The sequence below is a fragment of the Penicillium malachiteum genome, assembly GCF_028827825.1.
Source record: "Penicillium malachiteum strain IBT 17515 chromosome Unknown utg000005l:1.0-9002435.0:326005.0-9005861.0, whole genome shotgun sequence".
NCBI lineage: Eukaryota > Fungi > Ascomycota > Eurotiomycetes > Eurotiales > Aspergillaceae > Penicillium > Penicillium malachiteum.
Genome location: NW_026643099.1, coordinates 4,405,114 through 4,425,377, shown reverse-complemented (window position 1 = coordinate 4,425,377; position 20,264 = coordinate 4,405,114). Strand labels below are relative to the sequence as shown.

At 45.7% G+C, this 20,264-nt stretch overlaps 6 protein-coding genes across 6 annotated transcripts; 4 read left to right on the top strand and 2 right to left on the bottom strand.

Annotated features, from left to right (window-relative positions):
* Nucleotides 1-1,922: 1,922 nt before the first annotated feature.
* On the top strand, nucleotides 1,923-4,013 carry N7483_011649 (Leucine Rich Repeat domain protein; the record flags this gene model as incomplete). The annotated part of the gene is made up of 3 exons (XM_057095076.1): nucleotides 1,923-2,130; nucleotides 2,225-2,572; nucleotides 2,638-4,013. Coding segments are annotated over 3 exons (1,932 nt in total), but the record flags the coding sequence as incomplete, so codon positions are not given.
* An 848-nt stretch (nucleotides 4,014-4,861) lies between these two features.
* On the top strand, nucleotides 4,862-6,917 carry N7483_011648 (TFIIH subunit TFB1 family protein; the record flags this gene model as incomplete). Its single annotated transcript, XM_057095075.1, has 2 exons — nucleotides 4,862-5,000; nucleotides 5,143-6,917. 2 exons carry the CDS (start codon nucleotides 4,862-4,864, stop codon nucleotides 6,915-6,917), a joined length of 1,914 nt encoding a protein of 637 aa, XP_056941046.1.
* Nucleotides 6,918-11,893: 4,976 nt separating this feature from the next.
* Nucleotides 11,894-12,370, top strand: N7483_011647 (uncharacterized protein; the record flags this gene model as incomplete). The annotated part of the gene is made up of 1 exon (XM_057095074.1): nucleotides 11,894-12,370. The coding sequence occupies one exon, from the start codon at nucleotides 11,894-11,896 to the stop codon at nucleotides 12,368-12,370; it is 477 nt and encodes a 158-aa protein (XP_056941045.1).
* A 2,180-nt stretch (nucleotides 12,371-14,550) lies between these two features.
* N7483_011646 (uncharacterized protein) lies at nucleotides 14,551-14,865 on the top strand (the record flags this gene model as incomplete). Its single annotated transcript, XM_057095073.1, has 1 exon — nucleotides 14,551-14,865. One exon carries the CDS (start codon nucleotides 14,551-14,553, stop codon nucleotides 14,863-14,865), a length of 315 nt encoding a protein of 104 aa, XP_056941044.1.
* A 1,044-nt stretch (nucleotides 14,866-15,909) lies between these two features.
* On the bottom strand, nucleotides 15,910-17,022 carry N7483_011645 (uncharacterized protein; the record flags this gene model as incomplete). Its single annotated transcript, XM_057095072.1, has 1 exon — nucleotides 15,910-17,022. One exon carries the CDS (start codon nucleotides 17,020-17,022, stop codon nucleotides 15,910-15,912), a length of 1,113 nt encoding a protein of 370 aa, XP_056941043.1.
* A 1,917-nt stretch (nucleotides 17,023-18,939) lies between these two features.
* N7483_011644 (alpha/beta fold hydrolase) lies at nucleotides 18,940-19,734 on the bottom strand (the record flags this gene model as incomplete). The annotated part of the gene is made up of 1 exon (XM_057095071.1): nucleotides 18,940-19,734. One exon carries the CDS (start codon nucleotides 19,732-19,734, stop codon nucleotides 18,940-18,942), a length of 795 nt encoding a protein of 264 aa, XP_056941042.1.
* Nucleotides 19,735-20,264: the final 530 nt, after the last annotated feature.

The window sequence follows — 20,264 nt, the reverse complement described above, 5'->3', positions numbered from 1 at the left end:
TTGATTATTTAGTGATATACCAGTGGCAGAAACATCAGCCAAGCCTCTCGGCAAGCATAAGTTCGCATAACATGATCCTGCCTAGAAATCGAGGTGCGAGGTTCGGGCTCAAAGGTGTACGGAGTGAGCGTAAGCGGTCAAACGATCAACAATCCCACACCGCCCCATCGCAGGATCACCCTTGAGTATCGAGACAGCCACCTTGGCAATGTTGCGGACCCGCTCCTATAGTCGGCGTGGTGTCTCTTGAGGATTACTCCGACATTCGGATATATGAGGCGGAGCTAATGCTGAGTGAGCTCCGGAGTAATGTACATAATGAGCTAACGTGATGAGGCATATCGATCCGGACGGTTTCTCAAGCCGCGCGGTTTAACGAGAATCAAGCCTTTGCCAACCCTGTCGGGTTAGTCGGGGATGAAATGAAAAGGTTCCACGGCATTGGACCGGATTGGAATTTTTGGGGGCTGTCAATAAAAGTCCGAGGAGAAAGGAAGAACGTATGTCCAAATTCAATTAAACCGGAATGTCGGATCAATTTCCCAGGGGGGAAGGGGGAGTTTGCCGAGACATCATGATGAGTTGGCCATTGGGACTAGGGATAGCTATTGCAGCACGGGCCAGAAAAGCGATGGCAAGATTGAATGTTGACTATGCTCCATAGTACGGAATATAGTGGATGGAGTTGAGAGGAACAAAGCCAAATTGGAGAAAGTGATCAGGTGATATGCAATTAGGTAATAGGAGGGTAGTTTTCCCCGCATGATCGGCCTGATTGACCAATCATAGATGTGAGGGCTGTAGTAGTGGTTACCTAATAAGAACTCCAACGTGGTCCGGGGTACAGCCTACCGTACAGGTCAGCGCCAAACATGATCCGCCTGACCTGCGCATGGTCCTACGGGCTTCTCAATAATGTAAGAATGTTTGAGGAATCAAGTAGGAGGGGTTTAAGAGTTATGTCATAGAATGCTAAGAAAAGGTTTAGTATGTACCCAAAAGTACTAGAAGTACTAGAAGTACCAAGAAGAACCAACAGGGCAGAGATACCAATTACCAAAAGTACCGATATCCCCGATGGGCCCACCTATAGAATTTGTACTGTATCTCCAAATCGAAATTCTCAATTGGGGATAATTTCTAGATTTTACGAGTATGTATATGATAATTTTTCTACTCCATTTTTGATGTTCATATTTACTCCAGTCCCTCTAAATTATTTAGATTTTCAATCCAACGGTGCCTGTATCTGGTTGCACCCGATGACGCCATGCTTTCCGCTTGCATAGATTCTCGAAACCAAGATCCTCTTAGACGCGAGCACGAACAAATCAAAACTCTCCAAAAATTCCAAAATAATAAATTATAGCCCCAAAAAGCAAACAAATCGGAGGTCTGCAGGGGTAGCTCTGGTACTAACCGTGTCTGGCCGCTCCTAAAAAGTCATTCAATAACCGCCACCTATTTTGCCATCATACTAAATCCGTATAATTCTTTGTAGTAATAAAAGAAAAGACCATATGATATTTCATTTCTCTTTGGTCAACTTGTCTTACCACCGGATCCGATTTAGACCGATAGATTTTTTTTTCTTTTTCTCTTTCTGGTTCCCACTTTTTTCAATCCAGTGGAAAACCATCCGGTTCGGTCTTTTCCGTGACTAACAGCTTTACATTTTCTGCATGGTTTTTTTTTTTCTCTTCCCCGCCGCCCCTCTACACTACTCTACATTCTAACACTAAACCATCCTTTTTTTTCCCTTTTCTTCTTAACCCTAACGCCTTTTTTCTCTTTCTACCTAGTTTGATTGACCGAGCCTTCCAAAAATCTGGGGAAGCTGCTCGTTTAATATTGGATTTTAAAATTCCTTTTTGTGTTCCCACTACTCCAAGGTACTTCCGTGTGTTTGGGGCCCTTTATAGAGGGCCCGCTCTCTTTTAACCATGGCCTCTCTCACCACTACACCTCCCATGCATACTAAGCCGACTCTTCCGCGATTCTCGACTGCGATCTGTACCGACCACGATCACTCTCGCGACTCTTCTCCTTCGTCTTGCGATACACCGGACGGGTCTCGATCTAGCAGCCGCCGACGCCCATCGTTCGGCTCGATCAAAGAGGACGTCGACGGTATGTACACTGCCCTAAGTGTTCTCAGTGTGGAAATAAAAGCACTGAGAACCTCATTTCAATTTTACTCAGAGCTAACATCTATCACCTTCAGGCATCGCACAATCATTTGTAGATACTCACCACGTGCCTTCCCCCAAGGAAACCAAAGAACCTCGCAAGTTTGAATTTCCGGAGATGCAACAGAGTCCGGACTTTTGTTGTCCATGCGGTGGTTTTCTCGGTTGGAAGCAAATTCGCCTTGGCGGCAAGAGTCTGAGCCGCAGCTACAGTGATCTTCGTGGCTTAGCTAGTTCGCAGGCTAAAGGATGGGCTTGGGAGACCACTGAAACCGGCCAAGAGTTGGTTCCTCCACCGGCACCTGTAATTGAAGTGCCACAGGCCCCTGCTGGAATTCCACCAGGTACATCGGCAATGGAGAAGCTCCCATCGGAAGTACTGGGTAAGAAATGCTCATTCAATATGCCAAAGCTCTGAAATGATGAATGAAAACTAAATCATTGATAGATCAAATTATCTCTTACTTGGCTATCGATATCCCGCCCAATGGTTATACTCCGCGCAATATCGATCTGGTTTCGTGCCTTCTCTCTTCGCGCACTCTCCACGCGGCGACATTGGGGGTTCTATACAGAAATATGACCTTCCCCCACTCGATCATCTTTTCCAAGGCTCTTAACCATATCTCACAGTATCCAGCGCTGGGTACGCTGGTGCGCCGGCTGGATTTCTCGCACTTCACCTCTGTTGGATTGGGTCGTACTAAGCAGATGAACGCAGAAATTCAGAACCTGACTTCGCGCACCTTGTTGCAGTGCCTGGAATTGTTGCCAAACTTGAGGGAGTGTCTGTTGCAGGAACATCTTGAGGGTGATTTGAGTGTGGAAGTAATTCGGAAGCTGTTTATGGGCTTACCAATTCTACAGGCCATCGATTTGTGTGGCTGCTCTACCAACTCCTTCTCCGCGGTCTTCACCGAAGCTTTGACTGGTGGTCCAGCTCTGCCTATGACCATGCCAAACCTGAAGCGACTCTCACTCCATGAATGCAGCACGATCCCAGCGCACATGTTCGATTTCATCCTGCCGCGCCTGATCAATCTGACGCACCTCGATTTGACCCACACTCAAATCAACGACTCAGCTCTTTTTGCCATCCCTGAAACCGCCCGTATCACCCACCTGAGTCTGTCACGTTGCACACGCCTGCACCCTCCGGCCCTGATCCAGTTCCTGACCACCCACCCGGCTGTTTGCGACTCCCTGGTGTTCTTGAACCTCCTGACCGATGCGACTCGATTCCGCCTCCTGGAAGAAGAGGATGTCACGGCCCTGCTACCCAAATTGCCCAGCACCCTTCATTCCCTGAACCTAGGTGGTGCTCGAGTCACCTCTGCTCACGTCCCGCTCCTGCTCCCTCTCACGAAGCATCTGGAGGAACTGGGATTGAGTTCTGCAGACCTGTCCGTACAGGATATCAACACATTCTTTGCCCGGACAAAGGAGAATACTATTCCTAGCACACTATGTTACCTTGATCTGGCTAAGGTGACGCAGATGACTATTGGATCCATTTTCAATATGAGTACCTGCCTGTTGCTGTCAGAGCAGAGCTACCCACTTCAGGTGGTCGAGTTTAGTGATAAGATTATCACTCCCTTGCGTGAGCGCAGCAAGACCCAGCGAGCCTCTGTTGGTTGGACCGTGCGAGAACTCGGTCGCCGCGGCTGGTACGTTCGGGACCCTGCTTCTATGCCTCAATGCCCGATCGACGATGGGTCTCGTTCCTGGAAAATGGGCGCACGCTGGTGGGGCATGCGTAAGATTCCCATGGCGATCGGCGATGTTGGTGGTATCTATGGACACTACATGTTCAAGAAATGAGGTCTATTTACCACGTTCGATTCTGGTGTTTCTGGAAAAGCATCACTATCATGCTTGTTTCTTTTTTATTTCATTGTGTCCTTGCGAGTGGATACCCAAGATGATTGCTTTTTCATTGCTTCTATTGATATATTTTTTTTCAGACTGCATATTTTCTGTTTACTCATGGGTGGGATTTCTGTTTTTTGACGATTATGAATGATGATATCCGGTCTATGCATGGCGGCGCGCAACATGGTCTACGAATTTCGGCACTATGGCTTCTGGCTTCGGGTTCGTGCTCTCGGTCCGCGTCTTTTTCTGATTTGCATAGCATTCTGGATCTCCTCAGCGTTGCTTTTTCAAGTTCACATGGCTCAAATTGCTTCGTGCGGCGTTTATATGGTTTGTAACTGGCGTATCCGCATATCTCTACTCACAGCATATAAGTTTTATTATTATTATCTTGATGATTCCTGGTAGACCTGCGTAGAAAACTTTACCCCTTGTCTTGTAACTGCCTTGATTAGTGCTAGTCCCCAGTTATTGAACTTGATCATCCTTCAATTAGGCCGGTATCACGATTTAAGTGTCCTACAATGGAGCCCTAGATCTAGATTCTAGTTCACCTTCAGGGCTATCGGGCAGTATAGGGCGGTATGTAGAGCGGTGAGTAGAAATTGGCAAATTGGCGTTTGCTAATGGCTTCATACCTGTCACCGTCCACGTGATGATAACGATAAAGGGCGGAAGAGCTGCGGCTCTTTGTTGCTTTAGCTTCACCCCACTGCTTCTACACTCATCCCGATGGGTGGTTTCGTTGCTGTTGCCGCACCGCAGGACAGTGGAAGCTGTCGAAACACGCGACGATGGCGCCTCCAAACGCATTGGCCTCTTTCAAAAAGAAAGATGGCAGTCTGTCTTTGATCGACAATGATACGACATTAGCCTGGACCCCGAATGAGGCTGGTGCCTCGGGACTGAAGATTGCGGTGTCCAGTATTACGAGTAAGTGACCATTCTCATGTTTGCTTTGTATCTTTCACTTTATTTTACGGCTGCCACTTTGGCTTGTGACTCGCTTTAGTTCGCGGCCTGTCACTTTGGATCGCAGCCCGTTACTTCATTTGTTAATCTCCTCGATCATTAGATCTGCAGCAAACTCCAGTTTCAAACCCAAAAGTTATGCTCAAAGTCTTTGCTGTCCCCGCAAATTCTCCTCCAAACAGTGATAGCACAGCATACACCTTTCTTTTCACTGCTGCTACCGACGCGCGCACCCAGGCCGATTCTTTCAAAGAGGTTCTCAGTACTCGCTTGAACATGGAGAAAGCCAACACACCGTCACAGACCTCAACCCCGGTACCCGGAGCAACAGGAGCACCGTCGGCAATGGCAATTGCCAGTGCCGTTTCCTCGGCAGCCTCAGCTAAGAAACCATGGGAGGATGATAATCGACTAAAGTCCGACGTCAAGCTGCAGCAGGCCCTTCTGAAAATCCACCCAGAGTTACAGCGGATGTTTACGGAAGCCCTTCGCACCAAGCCGGACTCACTTACTGCCGCTCAATTCATGTCCCAGTTCTGGTCTACTCGGTTGCACCTCCTACGAGCTTATGCCATTGAACAGGGGCAAAAGCGCGGCTCTTACAACGTTCTCTCGTCGCTCAAGCCCCGTGTGGAGGATAATGTGACTCGGCTCAATATCAGTCAGGAACAGATCCAGCTCATTTTCACACAACACCCGCTTGTCAAGACTGTGTACGATGAGAATGTGCCTAAGCTGAGTGAGCAGCAATTCTGGTCACGCTTCTTCCAGAGTCGACTCTTCAAAAAGTTACGTGGAGAGCGCATTACAGATGCAGATGCTACCGATGCAATTCTGGACAAGTACCTTCGAGAGGAACCTGCTTACGAAGTACGGGATTTCCATGTCCCTAACTTTCTGAATCTTGCGGGTAATGAGGATGATAACAGTCAACGCCGCGGAAACCGACCTGATGTGGATATGCGTCCATCCAGCATAGAAAAAGTACCTATCATCCGAACCTTGAACAGCCTGAGCGAGAAAATTATGGCCACCGTGTCCCGGGCAGACGGTGAAAAGACTGGTACTGGTGGAATGGACGATGAAGCCTGGGCACAATTACAACTCCGAGATCTTCGCGGGGACGAAGAACCGTCTCACATTAAACTCAATATTCGCGACCAGAGTCAGTTCTTTTCAGGAGCCAAGGATGAAGACGAGAGTGCAGCTCTAGCGAAAGAGGATCCCGAAGAAGTCTTACGGAGTCTGCGCGCAGACGTGGCGCAGAACCTTCCATCTGACGGAACAACACAACTTCAACGACTGATCCAGTTTGATGATGACGGAGATGAAGAGATGAAAGATGCACCAGCTAGTCAGCGTCCCGTCGACTCATCCACAGCTTTCCGCGTCGCATTTAACCAAATCCGCGACGTGGTACGTGAGCAACGCGACCAAATGGAGCAGCATGAAACCACATCCGAGACCTTCGGCCTCTCACCCGACCTGTACGACCGTGTCCTGCTAACACACTCAACTGCCGGCGAGTTCATCCGCCAATGGTGGCGAGCATTCCTATCAGGAGATCCCAATCGTGCCGGCGAAGTCAAATCCCTAACCGAATCTCTCCAGCGCTCTAAGGAGCGAATCAAAGCCATTGCAGATGACGCTGATGCGGAACGACAAGTTGAAATTGATCGTCTGAAGCAACACGCTCGAGATGTTTACGAACGTACGGGTCGTAAGTTACGGATGAATCTGGATATTGAGGGTGGTGCAGCGGCTGTGAATCAACTGCTTTCGCCTACACTGAATGCTTTGGATATCGCGATGAAGAAGTATGAGGTTGCTTTGGCTGAAGAGATGAAGGAAATGGCTGCTCAGGGTTTACCTGTTTAGAATCTAAAGACATTCCGAGAAGATGAGCGTTTCTAAGGTTATTTTCAACAGCGAGAAGATGGGCGTTTTAAAGGTTATGTGCTTGGGCTCAAGTCTGTAATAATATTGTACCAATTCATGTCCATTTTTATTCATTTTCTTGTTCATGCTCAACCTTGGAACTTCTCGATTGCCTAATCGAGATAGACTCCCAATGTTAGTTGTAGAGATATTGAGATGTGTGAACATTTTGAAAGTCGTATAGCCTGTCAAGGTGGATGTCAATGTTATGTGATGCCTGAGCAATAAGAGAGTGAGAGTAACTGAGCGCCTGGAAATCCTGGCCTTGATTCTTGATTCTTTCAAATGTTCACCTTGAGGACATGGAGCCGGGGATCATCCTAATTCTTTGGTAGGCAGCCAATCCTAACTTTAAGCTTGCTAGAACATTGAAATGCCTCAAGCTCACCTGGGCAGTTCCTTCCTGCTTGCCTCATACTTATCGTGTAAATTTAGCTATTTTAATTGATTTATTATCGGGTTTGAGAATTTTAAGCTTCTCTCCCATCACGATACTTGAAGAATCTACACGGGACCAAGCCCAGTCCTTTCCATTTCTATTTTTCTATACTACGCCGTTCTCATTTCCAAAGACTCCGATTTCTTCTATACACACTTATCTCAGCTCCACATTGTTTTATCTTTCAAAGCTTCTAGCAAATTGTTTACTCCATACTACACACACTAACTCCAGATACTCCACACTGGATCCGCATATGTGGGGCTAGTCAGTTGTACTGCACACTTGCATTATGGTTTGAAGGTTGTTTTCACCACACTAATCTTCTCAAGAGAATTCAGAGAAAAAAAAATGGTTCATAGGGGAAATGAAATTGAGGGTCAGCTGAGCTATCTGTGACTCAATTTGTTCGACTAACGCGTACCTAACACCTACTCCCAGATCTCCCAATTAGCCGGAAGCATCCTTAGCGGACAAGAAGACGACTCCACGCTATCTCGACACACGCCCACGTCACGAATAACATTATTCTCGTCAACTGCCAGTATACCGTATGGCTTTGTTGGAAATTGCGTTCCGTAGAAGGACGTCTGACCATCGCCATAGAGGAAGGCCTCAACCTCGGCTTCCACAAGCCAACCCCGATGACCACTCTCGGTGGGACTTCTCTCTGTTGCCACTCAAGGGGGCTACGCATCTTCTGCAGAGCACTATGCCATGTCCCCCTCGATAAAAAGTGAGATAACTGAACTCCACAGAACCAATAAGAGGGAAGACTCTGTAAGAGGGAAATCATGTCTTCCTCATCATCATCGACCAAGTAAGGTAAGAGACCAATTTTTCTAAGACATGACCATTTCTGAATGGGAAGAAGATTCTCCAGTGAGGAGGCTATGGGTTCGCTTGGGCTCAGACCGCTGAATGAAGGTGAGGTAGCCCTGAATGAGAAGTGTTCAAGTTCTCGAGGCTCGCTGAGAGCACGGTAAAAGAGGTTTGATTTGAATGAGGTGTAATTACCTTCATCTTTGTTCGTAATATTCTGGATGTGCCGCAATTCCAAATCAGTCTTCAGCCAATGAGTTCAAATAAAATTGAAACAAAACCCCAGCGAGTAAGAACTCAAAATTGGGACTTACCAGTGGGAAGACTAATGAAATCAAACGTCTTCTTGGAGCAATTCCAGCATATACCTACCCGGTCCCGAGGTCTGGGAAGAAATAGTTCTTGACTTCCATAGCATCATGTTTTTCATCAGCTGGAAGCCTCCATTCGGTTGTGTACCAAATCAGGTAATCGTGGAGATCTTTTTTGTTGTCGTAACTTTTCTCGCAGAAATGGCATAAAACCGCTTGGGGTTGGGTGCAAATTCTGGAGTAGTACAGCAGTAGGTGAGGGGAGTGAGTAGTTAGACCATTCTATGAATACTCGAATCATAGGAGTATGGTATAGATGCTGAACCAAGAAACCATTGGTAGCAGGAGTCACAGTGATTCTTGAAAGGGTTGGGAATCATCTCAGTAGTATATAACAAAACTTGAAGCCTCCTTCTCAGCACTTATAGTGTCTGTTATAGATTGATATCTGTAAAGATTTTATCTAAAAGTTGATAGTTCAGACTGATCTTTAGCCTAGTTTGTGGGATTTCTTACTCTGCTACCTAGGCAAGTGACTGTATTACCACAGCATATAGGGGCCTATATGGCTAGTAGGAAAAAAGAAAACTATATTCCTTTTAACTCAGCTACTACGTAGTATCACTTAGTACTAGTACTTCAGCTATCTCTTACTTTTAGCTTAGATATCTCTTTATTCAGACTTATTCATCTCTGACTTTCACTTCAGATATCTTTTACTTTAGCTATACCTTAGTTTATCTATGTCTTATACTAACCTTCTATATTATTAGAGTTATTCTATTATAATAATATAACAACAGGCAGTAAGCTAGTTAATTAAAATTCATTAAAGGATAATAGGTTTTAGCCATATGGCTATTATAGGCCCCATACCATAGTAATATTAACTAGGTAATATCAGGTTAATAGAATATTATCATCCTCCTCCTCATCGGCATGTGTACGTGGTCTGCGTAAAACTTCCAACTTTTTGTCATGTGTCAAGGCGGTTTAGCATCCAAGAAGTCTGCTGTAATGAACTCCGAGTTCTGAGTTGGACCTGCAACGCAGAGTGCTTTCAGATTTATCAAGTTCTTCTGGCACATATTCACCATTCAACGTGGATAAGTCTTCGCCTGCGAGGCCTCACTGCTCAGCTCAACAACTCTCGGTGGAAGGGTCTTCCGAGGCTTGAATAAGCGTGGCATCATCCCAGATCAGTTCTTTGACATTCAGTCAAACCGTATCATGGTCCGCAATTACACGCAGTGTCAAGATATTGGTCGGGTTTGGCGAGAGGAAGACTCGAGGAATGTTCAAAGAGAGAATAAATCTCTTGCGCACAAACCGGAGATTCTTGACGTCTTGAGGGGTCAAGTGTTCTGCGATGAGATAAAGCAGTTCAGCAGGCAAGTAAAGGAAAGTTGAGGCTGTATCTACCATCCTCGAGGGTTCAAGTCAAGGAAAGTCAAAAGGTATAAAGGGGATAGGATGATGGCACGTGGAGACACGTGGGTGGAGGCAAACAACTTGAATAAGTTTGATGAAAATGAGTATCAAATGTGGGGTGGGATGGAGAAATTGAGGAGTTGAAGAAAGGAAGTTCGAAAAAGTTCGAAAATTTCTTTAAATAGAACCTCCAGGGCTTGGGTGGTCCGATCTTTTCAAGTTTAATATGTTGGTTGTTTGCCATTTACCTTACTTTGTTTACCATGACCTTCGGTTATTGCTATATGATTTCAGGAAGATCGACACGAATTTCAAGCTGAGGCTAGACCACAGGTACTAATGAGAGGTAGTAAACCTTGGAAGTACTTCTGAGATGAACTATAGCCTTATGGTACTTCAAGTTGCAGCAAAAAAGATAATCAAAGTGACAGTCGCCAAGAATTACTAGAATTGCTCTCTCAGAACTAGATCCACAGCGCATGACATTCCACTGGCATGTTCCAAGCTTCTGGTTACCTCATCTTGATTAGATTACTGACATTGAGAGCAGGAGGGAGCTGTTATCAGAGATGTAGCTGTGGCCTTTTCAACGACCATGTTTATCTTCTCCAATGCAACTCTCATTAACGCGGTATCAGAAAGCCGCTCGGGCTTGGTTTTATGACTTGAACTCGTGTCATTTTGTATATATCAGGCATGCTCCATAACTCGTTCGAGCTCATCTTGCTTGCGCTCTATCCACAGCGGCAGAAAGGTAAGAGCGCTATTGACCGTCCACGGGTGTTCTGGTCTTCCAGGCCTTGCGCCCAAATTTTCATCAGATACCTGTGCAGCTCAGTCTTAGCGGAAGCTCGCACGCGTAGAATCTCCTTATAGTACTCATCAAGATTCTTTCAATTTTGCTTCAGTTGATGAATACGCGTCATCGTTTTGTACTCATCCTCCCGCCACGGCTTGATCCAAAGACAGTTGGCTGTCAGATCCTCACTGAGTAGTAGGTCGAATTGCCAATTTTGGGCGTCGTCAAGAGTACGTGCAATTTACTAGCTGTGCAGCCCGCAGAGCACAGATGTAAATCTCACTTCATCAAGACCGTCACTAGAGAAACCCATCTTGGCCCACATCAGATGGCATTCAACAAATGTTGGAATAGGAATGCGGTGACATTCTCTCCCGAGGTCTGGGTGCTCCAGAGAATATCTTAAAATATTCGAGATTCTCAATGGGTTTATAACATAGCGTTATTAATGCGGTTGCTTCCATTACCACCGGCTCGGCCTGCTCCAGCCTCCAGCTACTTCAGCTGCGGCGTCTTAACACACGCATGAGTCGACATGACTGCTCAGATGATAAACTACTAGTATGCTCAAACGCGGGGAAATCTCCAGGGCTCTGAAAAAAAGGATTGATTGACTACAAGACACCCAAAAAGTTTCTAGAAGATGATTATGTTTCCAGTACCGCTAGGTAAATGAGACAAGTCCAAATTCAACCTTGGAAATATGGAAGTATTAGTCGTCGGTATAAGACAAAAAATGGATACAAGAGACTTTACGTGTGGTCGATTATCTCATGTGCTTATTAGGATCGAAGGTGGAGAGGAATGAAGTCCTAGCTATTAGCCTATACTCCGTACCGCGTAGGGGGTATCATAAGGCGCTCAACCTATCAGAAAGACAATATGTGCTTTACGCCTCTAGATGTCAGATAATCCCTCTTGTTCTACCCCGTAAATCCCTGCCATTTTAGCGCTACTGATTGGCGCCACGCTATGATGCATGTGAGTCCACGCACTGCGGCCGGGCTATGCGGCCGAGCCCCTCCTCAAATTCAACTTGTCACAAGTTACAACAACTCTCCAGCAACTCAGGGATTTATCTTTTCATGTCTCAAAACCACGAGTGATTTCCAACATGGGTGACCCCTTTTCAACAGCCAGTAGTGCCGTTGGCATCATATCTCTTGGTCTACAAGTTTGTACCCAGCTTGTCTCATATTGCCAAGCCTGGAAGGATTTTGGGAATGATATCCAAAAATTAGGCAAAAAGGCCGCCTGTCTTCGAGTCTCACAGAAGCAGCTGCGTGATTTAATTGAGAAGACTCGACTATCGGACCCTGAAACGGCCGCTGATCTTGAAGAGAAAGCTATGCATCTCGAGCAGAGTGTGCGAAAACTCCAAACGAAGCTTGATATGTGCAGACCGGTTTTGAATGATTTCTCTAGCAAAATTCGCTCCCAGATGAAGAAAGCAACTCATATTTTTCGAAATGACATCCTGCATGACATGGAAAATGATTTGGATGGTATACAGCAAGCACTTCAGACTGCGTTGAGCATGTATGTGCTGAATTTTCATATGAGACACTTGAATATCTTAGCTGATTATTAATTTGAAAGAAATATTTTCCATAAGATTACAAATCTGGGAGCCATGCAGGAGAGCGCGTTAAAGTTGTTGGAAGATCTGGTTAGAATAAGTATTCATCTCTCTATTCAAGCGTCTACTGACGATTTCTTTGCAGCATTTTTCTATGAAACAGATTTCTGCAAGACACCTCCCCCACCAGGACTTCTTCAATCATTATGTGATCATCGAGCGGAGCAAGCAAAGCTCATCAGTGACGCTGCAAATATGGAATCACAGATCAAGAGAGAAATACAAGCGACAGACATGAGTTTCACTTCCGAACACAGTTGGGTGATGGCTTTCCGCCGTACCCAGGAAAGATACGAAACTAAAAATAAGCAAGTATCATTTCAATACTTCAGCCGTCTGCTGAACTTGGTTTTCTATGCTTCTTTTTCCGCCTCAACTGGGGCTGGGGGATTTTCGCTTGCCCCATGCTCAAAATTCAGGCCGTCTACACTGATGGAAGCTGGTAGCGTAAGACGATATCGTATCTCAGTGTGTTGAGCTGGGGCTTCATTTCCAGTTCCTTGACTTCGGATATTTCCGATGATATCATCCATGAGTTCCAGGTGGCATTTTCAGGGAGGAAAGCCAGTCCCTCTGACATGATTGCTTCGGGGCATTCCACTGACATTTCGATCTCATTGATAGATGTAGGTACATCTATGACCATAATATTATCAAATTTCTAATTCAAGTCAAATAGTCGATTTTCAGACGGAGTTCTGATCTCAGTCGAATTCATGTTCTCAGTACTGCGAGACTGATCCGCTTCTTAGGAGACTGTAGCTCCATCCCAAACAACTGCTTCGAATTTGGAATATTAGGCTCCATGTGTGCCTCTTACCTTTGGACAGAGGAAGACTACCCAATTGTTTCTTATCTTTTGAACCTCGGAGGTCCCCTCAAGAGGGTTCCTCGACAGATGACGGAGAAGAGGAATATGCAGTATATTATCTCGAAAGATGAGGAAGGTACAGACCCATATGGAACTTGCTTTGAATAAGGTACTGATTCTTCCTTGGGAGTTTTATCTCCAAAAATTATCAACATCATACTTCGAGAATCGGTGAATGATTTAAGAGGTGCCCTTGAATCTAAGTGTATTGGGTCATGCGACAAAGTTGCCGGTTTTCCTTCACTTGATTACGCAATCGGGTGGCCTCAAGGCATTAACATTCTTCATCGATTCTGACGACATTGTTGCATCAGTGAGAATTTTGCTCGATGCGGGAGCTACAGTGGGCACAGAACATATGACTAGAAGCCATAGAACAGGCTGGAATTCTCTGATCATCAAGTCAATGGCTGGTAGACGGCGAAAATTGTGGGAGTGGGCTCAATCCTATTTACCGTCGGACCAATTTGGCAAATTCGACAAAAGCGAAGATATGATCATTGATGCACAAGTTGGAGAGCTCCATAGGCTTTTAGAAAGTCTAGGGAACCCAATCCCATCCTCCTTACAAGAAAGTCACAGATGGGAACCTGGTCAATCCGTCTATCATTTCCCTTTTTTCTCAACTGATATGATACTAGATGAACTATATGCGTCCGGATTTCGGGATGTCGATTCCGCTGATTACAATGGCCTAACACCTTCGATGACTTTGCCGTATCGTGAAAGGGGGGGGCATGGTTTGTTTCGAAGGGCGTCAATTGGAATCGGAAACTGCCACACTCAAATGCCACCGTTGCTCATTTATGGAGTGTGGAGATCGCAAACAACTTCCGTGTAGCACTTTTTAAGTGGCATGAGCTCATATCAATGGGATTGCAAAGTTGGAAGGAAACCATTTCGAAACATAGGGGTATATTTCTGTTACCTGCTGATCAAGATGAATGTATCTGTCCTTGTTCACCTGGTGGATGCACGACTCTCTCTGTGGCCCTCCGCTCCTTCTGTCCAAGTTGGAAGGTTCCCCTGGTACCTCGACATCTGAAGGATGAATGGCCAATACTTGCCCCACATCTTCAAAAACTGGAATTTCAAGAAGTTTTTGATTGGAGTTGTCTCCAGCAGCTTCTAGGAAGTCTGATAGATCATTCTAAAGGAATACCTCAAGCTGAGAATAATCGTAAGGTCATTGACATTTGAAGGACTTGCGCTCAAACATGCATGCTGCATTGAGATTGGTTCACATCAATTAGCTCGCTATATGAAAGGAAGAAGCGATAATGAGGTCAATGGGATCCTGGAAGAAGAGCAAAATAGATACTGGGAGCTTGAAAAGCTTGTGCTCGAATTCGAAACCGCATTCAACGAACTTGGTCTGCGAGTTTGGGAGTTTTTGACAAAATACTGGCAACCTCGCATGATCAAGTACCTCTCACATCGCGACCCCTACGACAAGAAGCATCACGAAGAGACAAGGAAACTTGGGGTCAATTTAGAAGTCGACGACAGTAATATTCCTGGGTGGATACACATGTTGGGAAATAAGATTGAAGATATGGAGGATGAGAGTTTCTAGTACATATGAATCTCAGATTTTCCTTGTCTAACAATCAATCCATTTAGTCTAAATTTTAAACTTAGATGAGCCCATTGAGCGGCGTCCCGAGTGAGTTGCATTCCCTCAATGCCGTTGATATTTGATCAGAGTACCAGCATTTTCTTGAAAGCGAATATTTCAATGACTTCATTGCAATGGTTCTACCTTACATCAGATAAATCCTGCATCTCACATCAATCTGAGTTTATCAAAATGGCGACAAGGGGAAGTTTCCCCACTTAGGCATGTGCCCGACATCATACAATCAAAGATCTACAACACTTTTACCAGAGACTAGTCCATGAAAACCGGATCCATTGCAAGCTACGAATACATATAGTCATTCAAGTTCCACATGATGTTAGACTGAAATCAACACAATGTGCCTATGTGGAGATCCACCCAGCGAATAAAGAACATAAACCATGTGTATGGTGGAGTATTCATCAAGTGTACCGCGGATCAAACTCCAGAGCCGCTTTCAGAACCAAAGTCGACTAGCATGAAATTTCCACAATAGATTTGCACATTTAATTAAACCATGCATAAAGAACAAACGAACCAAGGAGTCTCTCTCGTGGGGGCCAATCTATCAAGGTCCGCACGGGCCATGCCCTAAGCATACGTATGCGCTGATGCGGCCAACAACAAGCCCCATCACACTAACGGCGCCTCGCCCGAGTTCCAAATTTGGGTGCAATCAGGGGTAGTTGGAATGGAAATTGAGATAATGAGACTTTTTGAAACATTCGTGTGGTATTGGAAGAAAAATAAAAAAAGATATAAAAAAAATCCTCTATATGAGAATAATAGACAAGAAGTGAAAATAAAAAAAATCATACCGTATGGTATACACCAAACCGACCCCACATGAAATGCAACACGCTAAAAAGGAAATCGTGATTGCAGGCGTTAAGTTAAAGAAAGGGGGTTGATAAACTGGTAGAAAAAAAGGGTCGATAGAGTATATAAAAAAAACTTAAAAAAAAAAAAACCGAAACCACACGGCGCGTATCAAAGCGCTTAAGCGTAATCCAGGACGACGGACAGACGGACAGCACCAGCGTCAAGGTTACCACCGATACCACCCTCGGAAGCCTCAGAAGAGGTGTAGGCGTTGTCGACGGTACCAGCTCCAGCGGTGATGGAAGAGCAAGTGTCGCTGGTGTAGTGAGAGCAGATCTTCATACCCTGGACGGACATGTCGGAGTCCTGGGCAACGATAGCAGAGACATCGAAACCAGACCAGCCATCGTTAACGGTGGAGCCGAAGTCAAACTCACCCCAGGTGGAGGCATACTCGCCGTAGTCGTTGGTAGGGACGGAGGTCTCGGCGGCGGCCCAACCACCCTGGGAGTCAGTGTCGAAGGCGTAGTAGATTGTCTCACCGGCGGCAACAGTGAAGGTGTGGCAGGCATTGCCGAACCAACCAGAGTCGGTACCGTCCTCGGCGTACTTGTTCCAGATCACGACTTCCCAGTCGGCGCTGTTAGAACCCTGGAACATGACAACGTACTTGTAGCCGCTGGCCGCATCACCGTCGACGGTGATGATGTTACTACCGTAAGGGCTACCAACGTTACCCTGGTAGGTATCGCCGGAGCCGGTAGCGTTAGTCGAAGCGCCGAATCCATCGGTGGAGTAGACACCGTCGGTGGGAACTGAGGTCCAGTCGGCGCAGTAGCCGGTGGAAGTACCAGAAGCGACGGCAGTGGTGGAGGTAGCAGCAACAGTGGTAGTGGCCTCAGCAGAGGAGGTGGGCTCAGCAGAGGAGGTGGGCTCAGCAGAGGAGGTGGTCTGCTCGGGGGCGGGGGTAGGAGTGCTGGAAGTAGAGGTCTCCTCGGGAGTAGGAGTAGGAGTGGCGGAGGTAGACTCAACCTCAGGAGTTGGGGTTGGGGTAGAGATAACCTCAACGGGGGTAGTAGAAGTCAATGCGACAGCGGTGGTCGAAGAGCACGGGCACGTGGTAACAGTGATGAGTGTAGTCACGGTGTAAGTGGTGATGTCCTCCTCAACGTCACGGATGGCATGTTCATGTTGACCATGACCAGAGTGACGACGACCATGGCCTTCGTGGCGAGCAAGGGCGCTGCTGGAAATAGCTGCCAGCAGCATCAAAGACTTGGCGAAGTGCATTTTTGCTGAATGATTTCGGCGTAGGCCGAATTGACGAGTATACTGTCGAGAGTTGAAATGAAGGCAATTTCTGGGGGAACAGAAAAATAAATCAAATCTAGTCACAAAGACAACACTATAAAAGAATGGATAGTGTTGGATTTGACTAGAGAGAAAAGGAAGGACGGAAGTATGAAAACTTCCTGGGGCTGGAAGAACGAAACAGAGAGTGTGTGTGATATCAAAGGAGATGGGGGCCTTCGAGTTTTAATAGAAAAGAACATATGGGATGGGCCTAGAATTTTAGCCCGGGGGGCCCAAGTACGTACGCACTAAGGCTTGGCCAGAGCCAGTTGGGGGTAAGCGATTCATGATAATAGTGGGAATCTAGCCAGGCTTAAGAGCCGAAGTTGACGTGTTGCTCTGGAGCCCAGTGGATCATTAAAGAGAAAGAACCAGTAATGATTGGCGAAGACAAGCCTTTCCATGCCGAAGATCCACTGGTTTGTGGGATCTCTTGCTGAAACGGAATAAGTTCCACCATAATGAGATCCTGGTTTCCGTTGACGCTGATGATTCTAGGAAGTGAATGGATCATAGTTAATGAATATTATGGGGTTAGAGTATATAAACTTGAAGTTTTCATTCTCAATATGAGGGGAAAGTTGAGTTGTGTGGAGTGATTTAATCTCCACTATTAGACCAATCACTAGATTAATTACGGATAAAAGAAAAAAAATATGATGAAAAAAAAAAGAAAAAGAAAAATCATAACAAATAAATAAATGAAAAGGACAAATCCATGGTCATCGTGGTTCGAATGGAGATGTAATCACATTTAATTTTTTTATTTTCTTCTCCATAATTTTTATATAAAATTTCTATTATTTCATGCATCAAATTTTCATCCTAATTTTCATCATCTGCCTAGATGCAATGCCAAGTTATCAGTTGGCGCGTGGCACCTGCGTGGCCCTTTAACCTTTTCGTTCTTTTTACCCGATTCGATACATACTCCGTATTTTCTATTTATGCAGGTACATCAAACCATCATTCAGGGGGTGAGAAGAGCCTTGGAAGTTGATTCTTTGTATCTCTTGACATATTCCCTTTTCTTCACTTTCATTTACCGATCTATGAAAATATGAAAATCTTCATCCATTCCACGGTTCTCATTTCAACCAGTCCGTGGATGTCCGATCCAATGCTTGGCTCCGGAGATCAACCGGTTGACTAAGCGGGTGCCTGACTCTAGGGCTGATCGGAGGTCCCAAGGTCGGATCTCACCGAGTCATCAGTGAAGCTAATGGGTCTATACGAGAGCTAACTTTAAGCAAACAACTGGACTCATATTGGACCAGCACATACCCGACCTCACCGTATTCCGCACATACCCGAATGAGTCATTTCAAGTCTACTTCGGGTTCAGTCCAGTGCCCAATCTTTCGAGTCATGAAGTCATGCGGATAGCCTTGGAGTCAACCTGAAGCAAATACGCGATAAAGGAGAATCGGGTCTATTTTGACAACAAAGCCATTCAAAGCCACCCTGAAACGCTGGCACCGATGGATGTCCAACTGAGATCTACGCAACAATCAACGTCGAATGAGTGATATCACATCACAATGATGCTTTTTCAAAGACCTGAGACTCTCAAACAACATGAAGCTTTGTTCAGGCATTTCAAAGAACAACTAGGTCCTTTCATGTGAGCTGGCTCGAAACATTCGAACCATACCCTCGCCACATCACTGCAATATGACCATCACATTGTGCTAGGGAGGACCCTTGAGGCCCAATTCTCCCAAACTTCCCCAAGGTTACTCGCATGAGCAGATCCTACTCTAGTATTTAACCAAAAGTGGTCGCCCAATGCTAAATACATTCTTCGGGTATGCTATCCCATACTAATACTCATCGTCAACCTTGGAACTTGAACTAGGAAACAATCATCTCAAACCCATGAGGTAACTCCCTCCCTTCAATCCAAGCCTTGACCGAATCCGCAAAAAGCCCCGGATCTTGTCTAATCCACGGATGTCTCATATCAGGATGCCAAAAAGCAACCGTACTCTTATTCCCCAATTTCCCAATCTCCAATAACCTCACCGCAGCACTCCTACTATCCGCACTAGGAACAATCCCACCCTTCCCCGCAACAATAATACAAGTCCTCGCATTCCAAGGCTTCGGTCCCTTCGTCTCCGTAGGCGCCATAACACTCTGACAAAGACGTAAAGTACTTAACCTTGTATCTATACGCGGGATATCCGTTCCATCCATAGCCCACCGAATGACAGAACGAGGAACTAGATTCTCAAGTCGTTGAGTCATCCATACTGCGTAGGGTATATACGGTGTAAGCGCCGTTTGAGGTAGAGATCCATATCCTGAGATAAAGACCGAATCCACGAGACTAGGATTTGTTTCGGCAATGTGAATCGCTACCCTTGCGCCGAGACTGTGTCCTACGATATGAGCGTGGGAATCTTTTGCATGCGAACGGATTAATTGGGTGATTGTTGTCGTAGCGTTTTGAATGGAGAATTCCTTCTCACTGGATTGGCCGTGGCCTGGTAGGTTGGGGGCTAGGATGTGGTATCCAGAGAGGTGCGGGATGACGAGGTCCCACCAGGTTGAGGAGGCGAAGGCGCCGTGAATGAGGATTATGGTGGTGGGACTATCGGGGATCCAGCTTGAATGGGAAATTTGATGGTTCAATTCTGAGCTCATCGTGTCAGATTATAGTATAGGTAGGCACTATGTTCATTGGTATTGGTATGGTTGATGAGAGACTCGGAGCGGTTCGTTGGAACTTGAATCAGAATTCATGGGGCCAAAAGCAGGGGCCGGCCCGTAACTAAGCTAGCTAAATACCAGTATAAGTTAGTTCAAGTCCTTCTTTTTCTGTTTTTGTAGGTTCAAGATTGCTGTGGCTTTCTTATATGCAGTAGGGTAGATCTAAGAATAGAGCCTGAGCAATTGTGGAACATGAATGTATGAACTCCACAAGTAGAGACAGAATATGGGATGGAAAGATTATAGGAAATTGAACATTTCAATGTCAACATTCGAACATTGGAGATACATAGTACAGTCCAGATGTAGAGGATGAAGGAGCTGCTAGTAGTCCCATATGTTCTAGTAGTATTAGGGCTTCCAAGCTCAAGTTCTATACGCCTAGGTGGCTCATTAGTACTAGGTATCGACCTGGCACTTGGCAGTCAAGTCCTACTATGTAAGTACAACTTCAAGTCGAAGTT